The sequence below is a fragment of the Oncorhynchus mykiss genome, chromosome 25, assembly GCF_057628025.1.
Source record: "Oncorhynchus mykiss isolate SJ-2025 chromosome 25, ASM5762802v1, whole genome shotgun sequence".
Classification (NCBI taxonomy): domain Eukaryota; kingdom Metazoa; phylum Chordata; class Actinopteri; order Salmoniformes; family Salmonidae; genus Oncorhynchus; species Oncorhynchus mykiss.
This window is the reverse complement of record NC_143046.1, coordinates 79,985,434-80,002,059: the sequence shown is the minus strand read 5'-3', so window position 1 is coordinate 80,002,059 and position 16,626 is coordinate 79,985,434. Positions and strand designations below refer to the sequence as shown.

At 51.0% G+C, this 16,626-nt stretch overlaps 1 protein-coding gene across 2 annotated transcripts in view; it reads left to right on the top strand.

The window, feature by feature from the left end:
• The window catches only part of pals1a (protein associated with LIN7 1, MAGUK p55 family member a), a 54,927-nt gene that overhangs the window by 24,448 nt on the left and 13,853 nt on the right, over positions 1 to 16,626 (top strand). For both annotated transcript variants that reach the window (XR_016492048.1, XM_036962531.2), the window contains exons 2-8: positions 205 to 743; positions 1,996 to 2,204; positions 7,877 to 7,954; positions 12,875 to 13,018; positions 13,448 to 13,687; positions 14,626 to 14,809; positions 16,201 to 16,344. Coding sequence is in view for 1 of the 2 variants with exons in the window: in XM_036962531.2 (XP_036818426.2) it covers positions 371 to 743; positions 1,996 to 2,204; positions 7,877 to 7,954; positions 12,875 to 13,018; positions 13,448 to 13,687; positions 14,626 to 14,809; positions 16,201 to 16,344 (1,372 nt within the window). In the remaining variant the exon portion in view is untranslated. The remainder of the gene's footprint in view (positions 1 to 204; positions 744 to 1,995; positions 2,205 to 7,876; positions 7,955 to 12,874; positions 13,019 to 13,447; positions 13,688 to 14,625; positions 14,810 to 16,200; positions 16,345 to 16,626) is intronic.

The window sequence follows — 16,626 nt, the reverse complement described above, 5'->3', positions numbered from 1 at the left end:
TGTTAATACTGAGATCGTATTTCCATTTGTTTGGACTCAGACGGCCTGAAAATAAACGCTTAGGCGGCCTGCCCAAAGATTACAATGGCAGAAAAATCCCTGGTATTGAAATGTAAGGTCGTGTGGCTGTATTATGTTGTGGTTTGTCTGTGACCGACAGCATTGCAGTACCATACTAACCGTTCTTCCCGTCCTGTTCTGCAGGTGTCCTTCCCTCCTGGAATCCCAGCGTCTGCCGAGTCATCAGTAGTGAGTTAGGGTGTCATGGCCGCTGGGTCCCGGACATGCAGAAATCACCCCTCATAGTGCTTCCCCCAGCCAACCACTTGAAAACACACACGGAGGAGCAGAAGAAGGAGCAAGGGTGATAATGATAACCACATCCTATATGAACGGTCACATGACTGAGTCAGACGGAAGAGGAGGAGTTGAGGCCAACCAGGAGGAGCCCCAGCAGTGGCACAGGGAGATGGCGGTTGACTGCCCGGGGGACCTGGGTGCCCGTACCCTGCCTGTGAGGCGCTCTGCCCAGCTGGAGAGGATCCGTCAGCACCAGGAAGACCGGAGGAGGAAGGAGGAAGAGGGCAGGAACAGACAGGAGCTGGATCTGACCGCCTCCATACGGCTCAAGAAGCTGTCTCAGAACCCCAAGGTGGGCATCGATAACCCCACCTTCGACCCCATCGAGGGCCCTGGAGGGCCACCGGGACTGCCACCCAACCTGGGGGCCCCCACTCTACTGGGTGAGTAGGACTGAATATGAGAACAAAGATATACAATATTAAATGCTCTATTAATTAAGTGCCCGTTGTTTGGCATCAGTCTCTGGTCACCAAGATAAAGTTCTAACAAGTTGGTGGTTGTGTCCTGCTGAATTTAAAATCAACCACACTATGTAAGTATGGCAACATTACTGCTCAGATAGTGTGGTGAAGGAAGTGCCATTTTGCTTAAGTTGATCTTTTTAGATTTACAGGAGTGGGTGGGGTCCATCTAGAATTCAGAACAGCATAAAGCTATTATTTAACCAGGTTAGTCTCGTTGAGAAACATCTCTTCGAGAGGCCTGGACCAAGCTGCAGCATCAACACATCAGAATCAGACAGACACATGACACCAACCAGACTAAAATGACAGCTTAATAGCCCTGACCTTGACATCTCTAGCTTTTATAATCATCCATCTCTTTTCTCTCAGTACACATGTATCCTTTGTGTCGGTCTGTGGCTTTCCCTCAGTCTCTTAACCCAAGTTCACTGTTCCAAGTAGGCTTATGAATGACACAACACCCCCCCCCCCCCTAGTCTGTAGGCCTATGGTGGGTGCATTCCTGTTCTAAAGCTCTGTGAGTGAGTGATCCTCGGGGGTGGGGAGGGGAGGGCCCTGTGAGGGGACATTAATTAAAAAGTCTGTTCCAAAACATTCTGAACTAGGGTACAATGGCTGCTCTCTCTCCCTGAGTGGCTGCCCCATCTCCCGCCTGGCCGAACGGGTCGCGTAGCCCGCCTGGCCTAAAAAAAAGCTATATGGAGAGAGACAGTAGGTCCTCCATCAGATGAGATGACACTAGCCTCCTAATAACATACCCCCTTTGACACACCAACCCTCTCCTTATTTTGGTATTACTTACACTGGACAGATATGCCTAAAAGAGGGGTCTTGATTTGAGAGAGCTGGTAAGATTGAAGAATTTGATTTATTTCGGAGTTGTATCCCAGCTATTAATATCCTGTCTTGGCGGGCGACCCGTTAGGCCAGGCGGGCTATACGACGCGTTATTAACTTGGCAGGAAGAGTGGTAGAGCAGGCAAGAACAGCGATATGGCAGCCATTTGTAGCCTGGTTCAGAATGTTTTGGAACATACTTTTTTTTTGTTTTTTTTTTCACTGTTATTTTTTTTCTGCATGTGTGTGTCTGGCTTTTGTGTACTGTATTTCTATGGGTGACCTGTCAGTACAGTATATGTGTATGCCTGAATCACTTTCCTCCGTACAGAGTTGGAGGAGCTGCTGATGTCCCTGAAGCAGGTGCAGCACTGCCTGTCTGACGGCCAGAGCCAGGAGGACGTGGAGCTGGTGCTGCAGCTGGTCCAGAAGACTGACTTCCAGAAGGCCTTCAACATCCACAACGCTGTGGCCCAGCACATGAACAGGCCCAGCCCGCCCTTCCCACACACAGACCGCGCTCAGGGCCTGGCACACGAGGTGAGTTCTGATCTGGAGTCAGTTTGGGGTGTTCTGATTAGAACGGTTCAGGTTAGGGTAAACTGATCATCGATCAGGGCTTACAGATCTCACAGCAGCACGTGAACCGGCCCAGCCCTCCCTTCCCCACTCTTACAGACAGCTTGGGTATTTAGCAACAAAACCGACGCCTGGGCAACTATGGGACAAAACAGTGAGGGTTGGATAGGATTGTTGACAGCATGTAAACTATATTTAGTTTCCAATGTTTATTGAAAACATAAAGTTCCACAATGATCACTTGTCTCTCAAATACATTTGTCCCAGTTATTGAGCAGCTCACTAGCAGATTTTAGCCGCCTTAGCAAGTGTGATGTGGCAGACACTTTCAACGTTGTGCGTTATTTACCACAGAACGCATAGCCCCTCGTTGATTATTCCCTACACACACCGCGCTCAGGGCCTGGCCCAGGAGATGACACCTGGATGCTGATCTCAGTCAGTTTGGGGTATTACTACATCAGGGTTAAGGGTAGGGTTTGCATAGAAAAAACTGATCCTAGATCAGAAATGGCTTAGCACATGAACTGGCTCGGTGGGGGTGCTGATCCAGAGACAGTTTTGTGTTTTGCATTAGAATGGTTAAGGGTAGGATTTCCGGAGGAGTAAGCTGACCTTAGGATCTGTTGCCTGTGGGAAACTTGTACCTGGAACGTATTGAGTAGGTCTGGGGGAAGAGGTTGGTTGTTTGGGGCTGGGGGGAGAATGGTGTGTGTCTGGGGATAGAATGAGGCAGTAGGGGTTAGTGCTCCTGTATACTCAACTCCAAATCAACCTGTGCGTCGCTCCACTGGTATTTGGCTGAGCCCCCACCTCAGACTTCATGGAAACTAGAACAGAAGGAAATGAGAGGGATACACACTTGATCTGAGGCCAAGAGGTAAGGACTGGGGAGGGTCTGTGTGACACAATGACAGGAATATATACAGTGGGGCAAAAAAGTATTTAGTCAGCCACCAATTGTGCAAGTTCTCCCACTTAAAGATGTGAGAGGACTGTAATTTTCATCATAGGTACACTTCAACTATGACAGACAAAATGAGAAAAGAAAATCCAGAAAATCACATTGTAGGATTTTTAATGAATTTATTTGCAAATGAAATACTTTTTTGCCCCACTGTACCACATGCACACACACTGAGACGTGCGTGCACACACACACGTATGTATGTGTGTAATATATATATAAAATGTGTGCACGCATGCACACACTAAGATGCACACAAGCAATCGAGTATGATTTGTAGGAGTTGTAGAAACCTTTGTCTGAATTAGGTAGCCTACTAGCCATGAGTTTGACGTTCAGCAGAGTTTGTGCCGTGTATGAGGTTTTAAATGGACAGGAACCTCCACAAAGTACTTCAAACGTCTTTTTGTATGTTTTGTCCACTAATGAAGCTTGATTGAGGAGAAAGCCTCTTTGCCTGGAATCACTGTGTTGTGAAGAAGTGTTAATGAAGCACCATAATAAACTCCTGTCCTCTCATTCTTCCCATTCTGCCCCAGCCAGCAGCACAGAACAGCTCCTGTCCTCTCATTCTGCATCAGCCAGCAGCACAGAACAGCTCCTGTACTCGCATTCTGCCCCAGCCAGCAGCACAGAACAGCTCCTGTCCTCTCATTCTGCCCCAGCCAGCAGCACAGAACAGCTCCTGTCCTCTCATTCTGCCCCAGCCAGCAGCACAGAACAGCTCCTGTCCTCTCATTCTGCCCCAGCCAGCAGCACAGAACAGCTCCTGTCCTCTCATTCTGCCCCAGCCAGCAGCACAGAACAGCTCCTGTCCTCTCATTCTGCCCCAGCCAGCAGCACAGAACAGCTCCTGTCCTCTCATTCTGCCCCAGCCAGCAGCACAGAACAGCTCCTGTCCTCTCATTCTGCCCCAGCCAGCAGCACAGAACAGCTCCTGTCCTCTCATTCTTCCCATTCTGCCCCAGCCAGCAGCACAGAACAGCTCCTGTCCTCTCATTCTTCCCATTCTGCCCCAGCCAGCAGCACAGAACAGCTCCTCTCATTCTTCCCATTCTGCCCCAGCCAGCAGCACAGAACAGCTCCTGTCCTCTCATTCTTCCCATTCTGCCCCAGCCAGCAGCACAGAACAGCTCATGTCCTCTCATTCTGCCCCAGCCAGCAGCACAGAACAGCTCCTGTCCTCTCATTCTGCCCCAGCCAGCAGCACAGAACAGCTCCTGTACTCCGCTCGCCCCATCATTAGAGCCCAAACTAATCAAGAACTCAAACTCACTGACCTGGACTAGAAGGGAAACTCACAATAGGGCCTCGTGCACTCTCTCATTATGTCTCTCTGTCTGCCTTTCTCTCAATTCAATTCATAGGGCTTTATTGGCATGGGAAACATATGTTTACATTGCCAAAGCAAGTGAAATAGACAAGGGAAATATATCAGAAATTAACAGTAAACATTACACTCACAATTTTTTTTAAATAATATAGACCTTTCAAATGTTATAATGTGCAAATAGTTGAAGTCTGAAAGGAAAACTAAATAAACAGATAAATATAGGTTATATTTACTACAGGTATGGTGTGTGTTCTTCACTGGTTTTCCTTTTCTTGTGGCAACAGGTCACACATCTTGCTGCTGTGATGGCACACTGAGGTATTCCACCCAATAGATAGGGGAGTTTATCAAGATTGGATTTGTTTTAAAATCTTTGTCTGTGTGATCTAAGGGAAATATGTGTCTCTATGGTCATACATTTGGCAGGAGGTTAGGAAGTGCAGCTTGGTTTCCACCTCATTTTGTGGGCAGTGTGCACATAGGCAGACCTGGCTCTCAAGAGAAGACCGGCTATGGCGGCCTTTAGCAAGGCTATGCTCACTGACTCAAAACCTTTCTTAGTTTTGAGTCACAGTGGTCAGATATTCTGCTACTGTGTACTCTGTTAAGGGCCAAATAGCATTCCAGTTTGGTCAGTTATTTTTGTTGATTATCTTTTTGTTTCCTATGTACGCAGTGTCCTATTGGCCAGTCCTCATGTGAACCACATCACCAGAATACTAGAGACACAAACAACACCACAGTGGGATTAGCCTTGCTCTGGAGGAGACCAATTAAGTGAGGGGTGTTTTCTGCCTGTGTCCACCCTTGTAAAACCCCACCTCCCATAGGCTTAGTGTTAGGCTTAGTTGACAGGAAAGGAGGGATTTTGTCTTGACTGGCTAAAATTGAACTTTTGTATAATTTCAGCCAGTAGTTCTGAGAGTGACGCTCATAAGCCAAAAGTGGTCCCCATTTTATTGTGTACTACGTCATCCATTTCATATGGGCCAGGCAGGCTCAAATTTGTTGGTACCCCTCCACAAAAAACGAAGAATGCGCAATTTTCTCTGAAATAACTTGAAATTGACCAAAGCAATTTGCATCCACCATTGTTTATTCCATATTTAATAGAAATCAGACTTTTGCTTTAGATATGTTTTATTCAACATAATATTGTAAGTAATAAAACAAATGGCATGGCCAAAAATGATGGGACCCATAACCTAATATTTTGTTGCACAACCTTTAGAGGCAATCACTGCAATCAAATGTTTTCTGTAGCTCTCAATGAGACGTATGCACCTGTTAACTGATAGTTTGGCCCACTCTTCCTGAGCAAAATGCTCCAGCTGTCTCAGGTTTGATGGGTGCATTCTGCACCTGTTAACCGGTAGTTTGGCCCACTCTTCCTGAGCAAAATGCTCCAGCTGTCTCAGGTTTGATGGGTGCATTCTGCACCTGTTAACCGGTAGTTTGGCCCACTCTTCCTGAGCAAAATGCTCCAGCTGTCTCAGGTTTGATGGGTGCATTCTGCACCTGTTAACCGGTAGTTTGGCCTACTCTTCCTGAGCAAAATGCTCCAGCTGTCTCAGGTTTGATGGGTGCACTCTGCACCTGTTAACCGGTAGTTTGGCCTACTCTTCCTGAGCAAAATGCTCCAGCTGTCTCAGGTTTGATGGATGCCTTCTCCAGACAAATCTCTCCTTTCCTTTCTCTGGTCCATGTTCCGTGTGGTCCACACAATGATACCAAACTGCTCAATGACTACTTCTGTCCATTTAAATCGGCTGAATGACTGGTTTACAAGATTGGAGATAGGTTGGAGCTCATTCATAGGTTGGAGCTCACTCGTGTGTGTGTGTGTGTGTGTGTGATACGAATTAGTTTGAAATATCACTATAATCCAAGTATTTATTATATTTTCTAAGGGGGACCAACGGATGTTTCCAGGCCATTTTAGAATATCTTTGTAGAATAAGCAATAATGAATCTATTTTCACAGCTTCTTTGCTTTATTCTATGACATACCAAAGGCATGCAAGTATACATGATAAAATAGCTTTTAATGTCATCTCTTTTCAGGAGCAATGAAGCATTATTTCAATGAGCTGTAAGGGTACCAACACATTTGAGCACATCTGTATGTATGTTTTTGTTGCAATTTGTATGATATGTTATGAATCTAGTGCTTAGGATCTTTAAAAGGCATCTGTAACCAGCCGCAGGCCTGCGTGGCCTGCGGCTGCGTGGCCTGGGGCTGCGTGGCCTGGGGCTGGGCCTGCGTGGCCTGGGCCTGCGTGGCCTGCGTGGCCTGGGCCTGCGTGGCCTCGGGCTGGGCCTGCGTGGCCTGGGCCTGCGTGGCCTGCGTGGCCTGGGCCTGCGTGGCCTCGGGCTGGGCCTGCGCGGCCTGGGACTGCTGGGCCTACGTGGCATGGGGCTGTATGGCCTGGGGCTGGGCCTGTATGGCCTGGGGCTGGGGCTGAGCCTGCATGGCCTGGGCCTGGGGCTGGGCCTGCGTGGCCTGGGGCAGTATGGCCTGGGGCTGGGCCTGCATGGCCTGGGACTGTATGGGCTGGGCCTGCATGGCCTGGGGCTGGGCCTGGGCCTGCATGGCCTGGGCCTGCGTGGCCTGGGCCTGCGTGGCCTGGGGCTGCGTGGCCTGGGGCTGGGCCTGCGTGGCCTGGGCCTGCGTGGCCTGCGTGGCCTGGGCCTGCGTGGCCTCGGGCTGGGCCTGCGCGGCCTGGGACTGCTGGGCCTACGTGGCATGGGGCTGTATGGCCTGGGGCTGGGCCTGTATGGCCTGGGGCTGGGGCTGAGCCTGCATGGCCTGGGGCTGGGGCTGGGCCTGCGTGGCCTGGGGCAGTATGGCCTGGGGCTGGGCCTGCATGGCCTGGGACTGTATGGGCTGGGCCTGCATGGCCTGGGGCTGGGCCTGCATGGCCTGGGCCTGCATGGCCTGGGCCTGCATGGCTTGGGCCTGCATGGCCTGGGCCTGCGTGGCCTGGGGCTGTATGGCCTGGGGCCGATCTAAAGGCTTTTGAAGGCCCATCAACAGAGCATGGATCACCAGATCTTAGAATAATTCACTTTCACCCCACAAGGAAAAAATGAAAACCAGTCCACTAAATGTTGTAACACAAACCCTATGCCCTCTAATCTGGTGAACAAATGTAGCCTAATGTATCAAATGGTGGAAATATTGAAATACTTCAAACCTTTCTGTAGATATGTTACCTTTTGATGCGTTTCTTTGATTGGAGAGAACAGCTGTAAATCATTCATGTGTTTCAAGTTTCCGGGCGTGACTCCTATCCCTCATCTTTCTTTGACTTCCTGTGTGTTCATCTTCAGGTCCAGTCTATGGTTCATAACAGCCAACACACGGAGGGTTTGGAGCTCAACACCCTGCTCTCCTCACCACATGTCCAGGTGAGGCTTCCATCCATTCCTACTGGAATGACTAATTATGTGTCTCTGTGTAACCGCTGTGTCTCACCTGCGTCTCTGTCCCAGCAGAACCAATATCCCCCTCAGCAGAACCCATATCCCCCTCAGCAGAACCCATATCACCCTCAGCAGAACCCGTATCCCCCTCAGCAGAACCCGTATCCCCCTCAGCAGAACCCGTATCCCCCTCAGCAGAACCCGTATCCCCCTGAGCATAACCCGTATCCCCCTGAGCATAACCCGTATCCCCCTCAGCAGAACCCGTATCCCCCTCAGCAGAACCCGTATCCCCCTCAGCAGAACCCGTATCCCCCTCAGCAGAACCCGTATCCCCCTGAGCATAACCCGTATCCCCCTCAGCATAACCCATATCCCCCTCAGCAGAACCCATATCACCCTCAGCAGAACCCGTATCCCCCTCAGCATAACCCATATCCCCCTCAGCAGAACCCGTATCCCCCTGAGCATAACCCGTATCCCCCTGAGTATAACCCATATCCCCCTCAGCAGAACCCATATCACCCTCAGCAGAACCCGTATCCCCCTCAGCATAACCCATATCCCCCTCAGCAGAACCCATATCACCCTCAGCAGAACCCGTATCCCCCTCAGCAGAACCCGTATCCCCCTCAGCAGAACCCGTATCCCCCTCAGCAGAACCCGTATCCCCCTCAGCAGAACCCGTATCCCCCTGAGCATAACCCGTATCCCCCTCAGCATAACCCGTATCCCCCTGGGAGTTTGTTCAGGTCAGGAGTGTGTTGATTCAGCTGTGATCAGCTGTTGGCTCCTAATCTCTCTCCCACATCCTTCCTCTGAGTTTATACTATATGACCAAGCTGTCTTCCCCTGAGCCCTGTATACTGCTTCTGCAATGTGACCAAGCGGTCTTCCCCTGAGCCCTGTATACTGCTTCTGCAATGTGACCAAGCTGTCTTCCCCTGAGCCCTGTATACTGCTTCTGCAATGTGACCAAGCTGTCTTCCCCTGAGCCCTGTATACTGCTTCTGCAATGTGACCAAGCTGTCTTCCCCTGAGCCCTGTACACTTCTACCTTTCCCTTACACTCAGACTGGTCTCTGTCCCCCACATCTACAATTTATTAGTTATTTTATTTAACTAGGCAAGTCCGTTAAGAACAAATTCTTATTTACAATTATGGCCTACCCCTGCCAAACCCTCCCCTAACCCTGCCAAACCCTCCCCTAACCCGTACGACGCTGAGCCAATTGTGTGCCACCCTTTGGGACTCCCGATTACGGCCGGTTGTGACACAGCCTGGAATCAAACCAGGGTCTCTAATGATGTCTCTAGCACTTCAATGCAGTGCCTTAGACCGCTGCGCCACTCAAGAGGCCAATGATACTGCTGCTCCTCTGAGACACCAGGGCATGTTCAGTAGGGAGGGACGGTTTGAAACAGATTGATAAGGGAGGTACTACCTGAATGTTTTGCTACAGTGTGTAATACTTAACATGACCCAACACACAGAAGGATGGAGGAGAGGAAGAAGGTAGACCTAGTGAGGTAACTAACCAGGCCTTTCTCCCCAGGGGATGATATGGCTGTTAGTCTGTTACTACTTACTGAAGGTTTCTTATATCATGTTTCTCCTCCTGGATTTTCTTCCTTCCACATGAATCAAATCCAAGTTTATTGGTCGCGTAAACAGATCTGCAGATGTGCAGGTGCAGCAAAATGCTTGTGTTTCTAGGTCCAACAGTGCAGTAGTACCTTGTAATAGAAATACACACATAATCCAGAAAATAAATATAGGATGAGCCTTGACTAGAATACAGTGTATACATATAAAGTGGGTGAAACCGCATGTAAACATTATTAAAGTGACCAGTGTTCAATGACTCTATGTACAGCAGTCTCTAGGCTGCAGGGTAGAGTACCGTGTGGTAGCCATCTAGAACAGTCTCTAGGCTGCAGGGTAGAGTACCGGGTGGTAGCCATCTAGAACAGTCTCTAGGCTGCAGGGTAGAGTACCGGGTGGTAGCTATCTAGAACAGTCTCTAGGCTGCAGGGTAGAGTACCGTGTGGTAGCCATCTAGAACAGTCTCTAGGCTGCAGGGTAGAGTACCGGGTGGTAGCCATCTAGAACAGTCTCTAGGCTGCAGGGTAGAGTACCGGGTGGTAGCCATCTAGAACAGTCTCTAGGCTGCAGGGTAGAGTACCGGGTGGTAGCCATCTAGAACAGTCTCTAGGCTGCAGGGTAGAGTACCGGGTGGTAGCCATCTAGAACAGTCTCTAGGCTGCAGGGTAGAGTACCGGGTGGTAGCCATCTAGAACAGTCACTAGGCTGCAGGGTAGAGTACCGGGTGGTAGCCATCTAGAACAGTCTCTAGGCTGCAGGGTAGAGTACCGGGTGGTAGCCATCTAGAACAGTCTCTAGGCTGCAGGGTAGAGTACCGGGTGGTAGCCATCTAGAACAGTCTCTAGGCTGCAGGGTAGAGTACCGGGTGGTAGCCATCTAGAACAGTCTCTAGGCTGCAGGGTAGAGTACCGGGTGGTAGCCATCTAGAACAGTCTCTAGGCTGCAGGGTAGAGTACCGTGTGGTAGCCATCTAGAACAGTCTCTAGGCTGCAGGGTAGAGTACCGGGTGGTAGCTATCTAGAACAGTCTCTAGGCTGCAGGGTAGAGTACCGGGTGGTAGCCATCTAGAGCAGTCTCTAGGCTGCAGGGTAGAGTACCGTGTGGTAGCCATCTAGGACAGTCACTAGGCTGCAGGGTAGAGTACCGGGTGGTAGTCATCTAGAGCAGTCTCTAGGCTGCAGGGTAGAGTACCGTGTGGTAGCCATCTAGGACAGTCACTAGGCTGCAGGGTAGAGTACCGGGTGGTAGCCATCTAGAACAGTCTCTAGGCTGCAGGGTAGAGTACCGGGTGGTAGCCATCTAGAGCAGTCTCTAGGCTGCAGGGTAGAGTACCGTGTGGTAGCCATCTAGGACAGTCACTAGGCTGCAGGGTAGAGTACCGGGTGGTAGCCATCTAGAACAGTCTCTAGGCTGCAGGGTAGAGTACCGTGTGGTAGCCATCTAGAACAGTCACTAGGCTGCAGGGTAGAGTACCGGGTGGTAGCCATCTAGAACAGTCTCTAGGCTGCAGGGTAGAGTACCGGGTGGTAGCCATCTAGAACAGTCTCTAGGCTGCAGGGTAGAGTACCGGGTGGTAGCCATCTAGGACAGTCTCTAGGCTGCAGGGTAGAGTACCGGGTGGTAGCCATCTAGAACAGTCTCTAGGCTGCAGGGTAGAGTACCGGGTGGTAGCCATCTAGAACAGTCTCTAGGCTGCAGGGTAGAGTACCGGGTGGTAGCCATCTAGAACAGTCACTAGGCTGCAGGGTAGAGTACCGGGTGGTAGCCATCTAGAACAGTCTCTAGGCTGCAGGGTAGAGTACCGTGTGGTAGCCATCTAGAACAGTCTCTAGGCTGCAGGGTAGAGTACCGGGTGGTAGCCATCTAGAACAGTCTCTAGGCTGCAGGGTAGAGTACCGTGTGGTAGCCATCTAGAACAGTCACTAGGCTGCAGGGTAGAGTACCGGGTGGTAGCCATCTAGAACAGTCTCTAGGCTGCAGGGTAGAGTACCGTGTGGTAGCCATCTAGAACAGTCTCTAGGCTGCAGGGTAGAGTACCGGGTGGTAGCCATCTAGAACAGTCACTAGGCTGCAGGGTAGAGTACCGGGTGGTAGCCATCTAGAACAGTCTCTAGGCTGCAGGGTAGAGTACCGGGTGGTAGCCATCTAGAACAGTCACTAGGCTGCAGGGTAGAGTACCGGGTGGTAGCCATCTAGAACAGTCTCTAGGCTGCAGGGTAGAGTACCGTGTGGTAGCCATCTAGAACAGTCTCTAGGCTGCAGGGTAGAGTACCGGGTGGTAGCCATCTAGAACAGTCTCTAGGCTGCAGGGTAGAGTACCGGGTGGTAGCCATCTAGAACAGTCACTAGGCTGCAGGGTAGAGTACCGGGTGGTAGCCGGCTAGAGCAGTCTCTAGGCTGCAGGGTAGAGTACCGGGTGGTAGCCATCTAGAACAGTCTCTAGGCTGCAGGGTAGAGTACCGGGTGGTAGCCATCTAGAACAGTCACTAGGCTGCAGGGTAGAGTACCGGGTGGTAGCCGGCTAGAGCAGTGACTAAGGTTCAGGGCAGGAAATAGAAGAATATCAGGGGGCTCTGGAAGTAAAGACTACAGTACTGTTAAAGACAGGTCTCTGTGGATGTGTGCGTTCATGCGCCTATCTCTGCCTGTGTTTTTGCTTTACAAGTCACTGAAAGTTAACCTACTAAGTCTGATTGTTATCTCCAAGTAAGCCTTGTCTGAGCCAGAACTGCCCATAGGGGCAGGAGCATATCTCCTGTTTCTGTAGAGTGAGGCAGCTTGATGTACAAGTGCACCCACTAGACATGATGCTAGTCTTTCACATGGCCTTGCCCCCCAATCCATCGTCTTAAAGCTGACTGGCAAGCAGAGAGGTGTGACTCGACCGGGGATCGAACCCCTACGTTCCAACCTCAGGCCGGACAATAACCACAAGGCCACTGAGTTGGTGTGTGAGCATATTGTAAAAGTCTAGTAGTTAACCCAGAATGTATGACTGCTCTCTGTGCCTTTCAGTGCTGCTGGCCAGTGACTGTATGGTGGAGAGAGGACAGGGAGGGATGTTGTGTTTCCTATAAAAGTGTCTAGTTAACCCAGTAATTCTGACCAGTACGTCCCCTGTCCCTCCCCAGTAGGTACTACTGGCCCATGACTGTATGGAGTCTGTGTCTTGGTGTGCCAGTCTAACCTGTGTCTTGGTATGCCAGTGTAACCTGTGTCTCTGCATCCAACCCTCTAGCAGCTAGAGTCTGGTTAGTTAACCCAGTAAGGCTAACCCTATGTCCCCTGTACCTCCCCAGGCAGTGCTTCTGGCCCATGACTGTGTTGCGGAGCAGGAGATGCAGCTGGAGCCCCTGACCCCTGACCCCTGTGAGGCTCTCACCCAGTGGGGAGGGGAGACTGTCAAGATAGTCCGCATGGAGAAGGCCAGGGACATCCCACTGGTGAGACTCCTTTAAAACACACCAACAGTCATGAATCATCATATGAGTAGACATAGGCTGTCTGAAAAGTCCCAGCTGTCAAATCCTCGGTTCTTCCAGTCTTTGTTTTCTCAATTCCTCCCTCAAAGCTTATTGGAGGAGAGGATCCAAGGTCCCGCCCTTCGGGATCCCCCCTCCCAATGAGCTTTGAGAGTGTAGCGACGAATCAAGGACGGGAGGAATCGAGGATTTGACAGCTTGTATTTAGGTTTTAGGCTGAGTATCTGTAAACAACTTTGTTTACAGTGCTGATGTAAAAAGGGCTTTATAAAATACATTTGAATGAATGTACACTTTTCAGACAAAGCCATCATCTCTCATATCAGAAAAGTTGAATCCCTCCTGTATCTATCACTAACCTCTGTTCCTCACCCTGTGTGTGTGCGGCAGGGTGCGACAGTGCGTAACGACATGGACAGTGTGGTAATAAGCCGCATCGTGAAGGGCGGTGCGGCGGAGCGCAGCGGGCTGCTGCATGAAGGAGACGAGGTTCTGGAGATCAACGGAGTGGAGATCAGAGGGAAGGACGTCAACGAGGTCTTCGACATCCTGGCCGAAATGCACGGAACCCTGACCTTCATCCTCATCCCCAGCTCACAGAACAAACCCCCGCCCATCAAAGAGACTGTGGTAAGTACAGACCGAACCCCCGTCCATCAGAGAGACTATGGTAAGTACAGACCAAACCCCCGTCCATCAGAGAGACTATGGTAAGTACAGACCGAACCCCCGTCCATCAGAGAGACTAGTGAGTACAGAACAAACCCCCGTCCATCAGAGAGACTGTAGTGAGTACAGACCAAACCCGTGTCCATCAGAGACTATGGGGAGTACAGACCAACCCCCCCCCCCCCCCCCCCCCGCCCCATCAGACTGTCGTGAGTACAGACCAAAACCCCGCCCATCAGAGACTGTGGTGAGTACAGACCAAAACCCCGCCCATCAGAGACTGGGGAGTACAGACCAAAACCCCTCCCATCAGAGACTGGGGAGTACAGACCAAAACCCCGCCCATCAGAGACTGTGGTGAGTACAGACCAAAACCCCGCCCATCAGAGACTGGGGAGTACAGACACATCTCCATCTCCGACCACCTCTCCTCTCAGCTTCTATCCCAACCTTGGCTGTGATGTCCGTCTGTCTGTAGCATTCACACTGTTCCAAGTTCCAATGGTTCTCAGTGGGTTGGACAGCATGGTTCTGACCCATGTTGCTTTGATTCCCACATGGGCCACCACATACTGAATATGTCCTTATGAACACTACATTGTTTTGGATTATAAACTGGGTGGTTCGAGCCCAGAATACTGATTGGCTGACAGCCATGGTATATCAGATTGTATGACTAAACATTTGTTGTTACTGCTCTAATTACTTTGGTAACCAGTTAATTATAGTAATAAGGCACCTCAGGGGTTCGTGGTATATGGAAAATATAACATACATTCTCTGGCCTTATTGCTTAATTAGAGCATCTGCTACATGACCATATTTACAAATGTGAATCTTAATGTAATTCTAGAATATACAGAAAAACTAAGGTAATGTCTTGTCCTCTTTTCCACCAGGTCCATGTAAAGGCTCACTTTGACTACGACCCGTCTGATGACCCCTACGTGCCGTGTAGGGAACTAGGCCTGTGCTTCCAGAAGGGAGACATCCTCCACATCATTAGCCAGGACGACCCCAACTGGTGGCAGGCCTACAGGGACGGAGACGAGGACAACCAGCCCCTGGCCGGGCTAGTACCAGGTACACTACCCTGACCCCAACCAGCACCTGGCTGGGTTAGTACCAGGTACACTACCCTGACCCCAACCAGCCCCTGACCGGGCTAGTACCAGGTACGCTACCCTGACCCCAACCAGCACCTGGCCGGGTTAGTACCAGGTACACTACCCTGACCCCAACCAGCACCTGGCCGGGTTAGTACCAGGTACGCTACCCTGACCCCAACCAGCCCCTGACCGGGCTAGTACCAGGTACGCTACCCTGACCCCAACCAGCCCCTGACCGGGCTAGTACCAGGTACGCTACCCTGACCCCAACCAGCCCCTGACCGGGCTAGTACCAGGTACGCTACCCTGACCCCAACCAGCCCCTGACCGGGCTAGTACCAGGTACGCTACCCTGATCCCAACCAGCCCCTGACCGGGCTAGTACCAGGTACGCTACCCTGACCCCAACCAGCCCCTGACCGGGCTAGTACCAGGTACGCTACCCTGACCCCAACCAGCCCCTGACCGGGCTAGTACCAGGTACGCTACCCTGACCCCAACCAGCCCCTGACCGGGCTAGTACCAGGTACGCTACCCTGACCCCAACCAGCACCTGGCCGGGTTAGTACCAGGTACGCTACCCTGACCCCAACCAGCACCTGGCCGGGTTAGTACCAGGTACGCTACCCTGACCCCAACCAGCCCCTGACCGGGCTAGTACCAGGTACGCTACCCTGACCCCAACCAGCCCCTGACCGGGCTAGTACCAGGTACGCTACCCTGACCCCAACCAGCACCTGGCCGGGTTAGTACCAGGTACGCTACCCTGACCCCAACCAGCCCCTGACCGGGCTAGTACCAGGTACGCTACCCTGACCCCAACCAGCCCCTGACCGGGCTAGTACCAGGTACGCTACCCTGACCCCAACCAGCACCTGGCCGGGTTAGTACCAGGTACGCTACCCTGACCCCAACCAGCACCTGGCCGGGTTAGTACCAGGTACGCTACCCTGACCCCAACCAGCACCTGGCCGGGTTAGTACCAGGTACGCTACCCTGACCCCAACCAGCACCTGGCCGGGTTAGTACCAGGTACGCTACCCTGACCCCAACCAGCACCTGGCTGGGTTAGTACCAGGTACGCTACCCAGCCTCTACACAGATTGAAGGACTGTTAAGGAGAACTTAGCTTGGAAACCTCGGAAAGTTATCTTATGCTATTTGCAGTTTTTAGTTTTGTGTGTGTGTGTTGTTTTTTTGACCAGGTCTGTCTTGGAAAAAAAGATGTCAATCTGAATGTGACTTTTCTGGTTAATTAAAGGATAAATAAAATGCCTCCTAACAAACTGGACCAGTTTCAATTCAGGTCATCAATGTAGATCATCAGACCGTGTTTAACAACATCTCTTCTCTTTGTAAATGCAGGCAAGAGCTTCCAGCAGCAGAGAGAGGCCATGAAGCAGACCATAGAAGAGGATAAAGAGCCTGAGAAGTCGGGAAAGCTGTGGTGTGCTAAGAAGAACAAGAAGAAGAGGAAGAAGCTCCTTTACAACGTCAAGCAGAATGATGGTAAAGCCAGCTCAGAAGAATTCACCAAGTACATTTACACACACCCCCATGCATTTTCCATGACCGACTGATCAGGTTATGATCCCTTACTGATGTCACTTGTTAAATCCACTTCAAATCAGTGTGGATGAAGGGGAAGAGACAGACGGGTTAAAGAAGGATTTTGAAGCCTTGAGACATGGATTGTGTATGTGTGCCATTCTTAACCTAATGGGTCAGACAAAATATTGAAGTGCCTTTGAAAGGAGTATGACAGTAGGTGCCAGGCGCACCGGTTTGTGT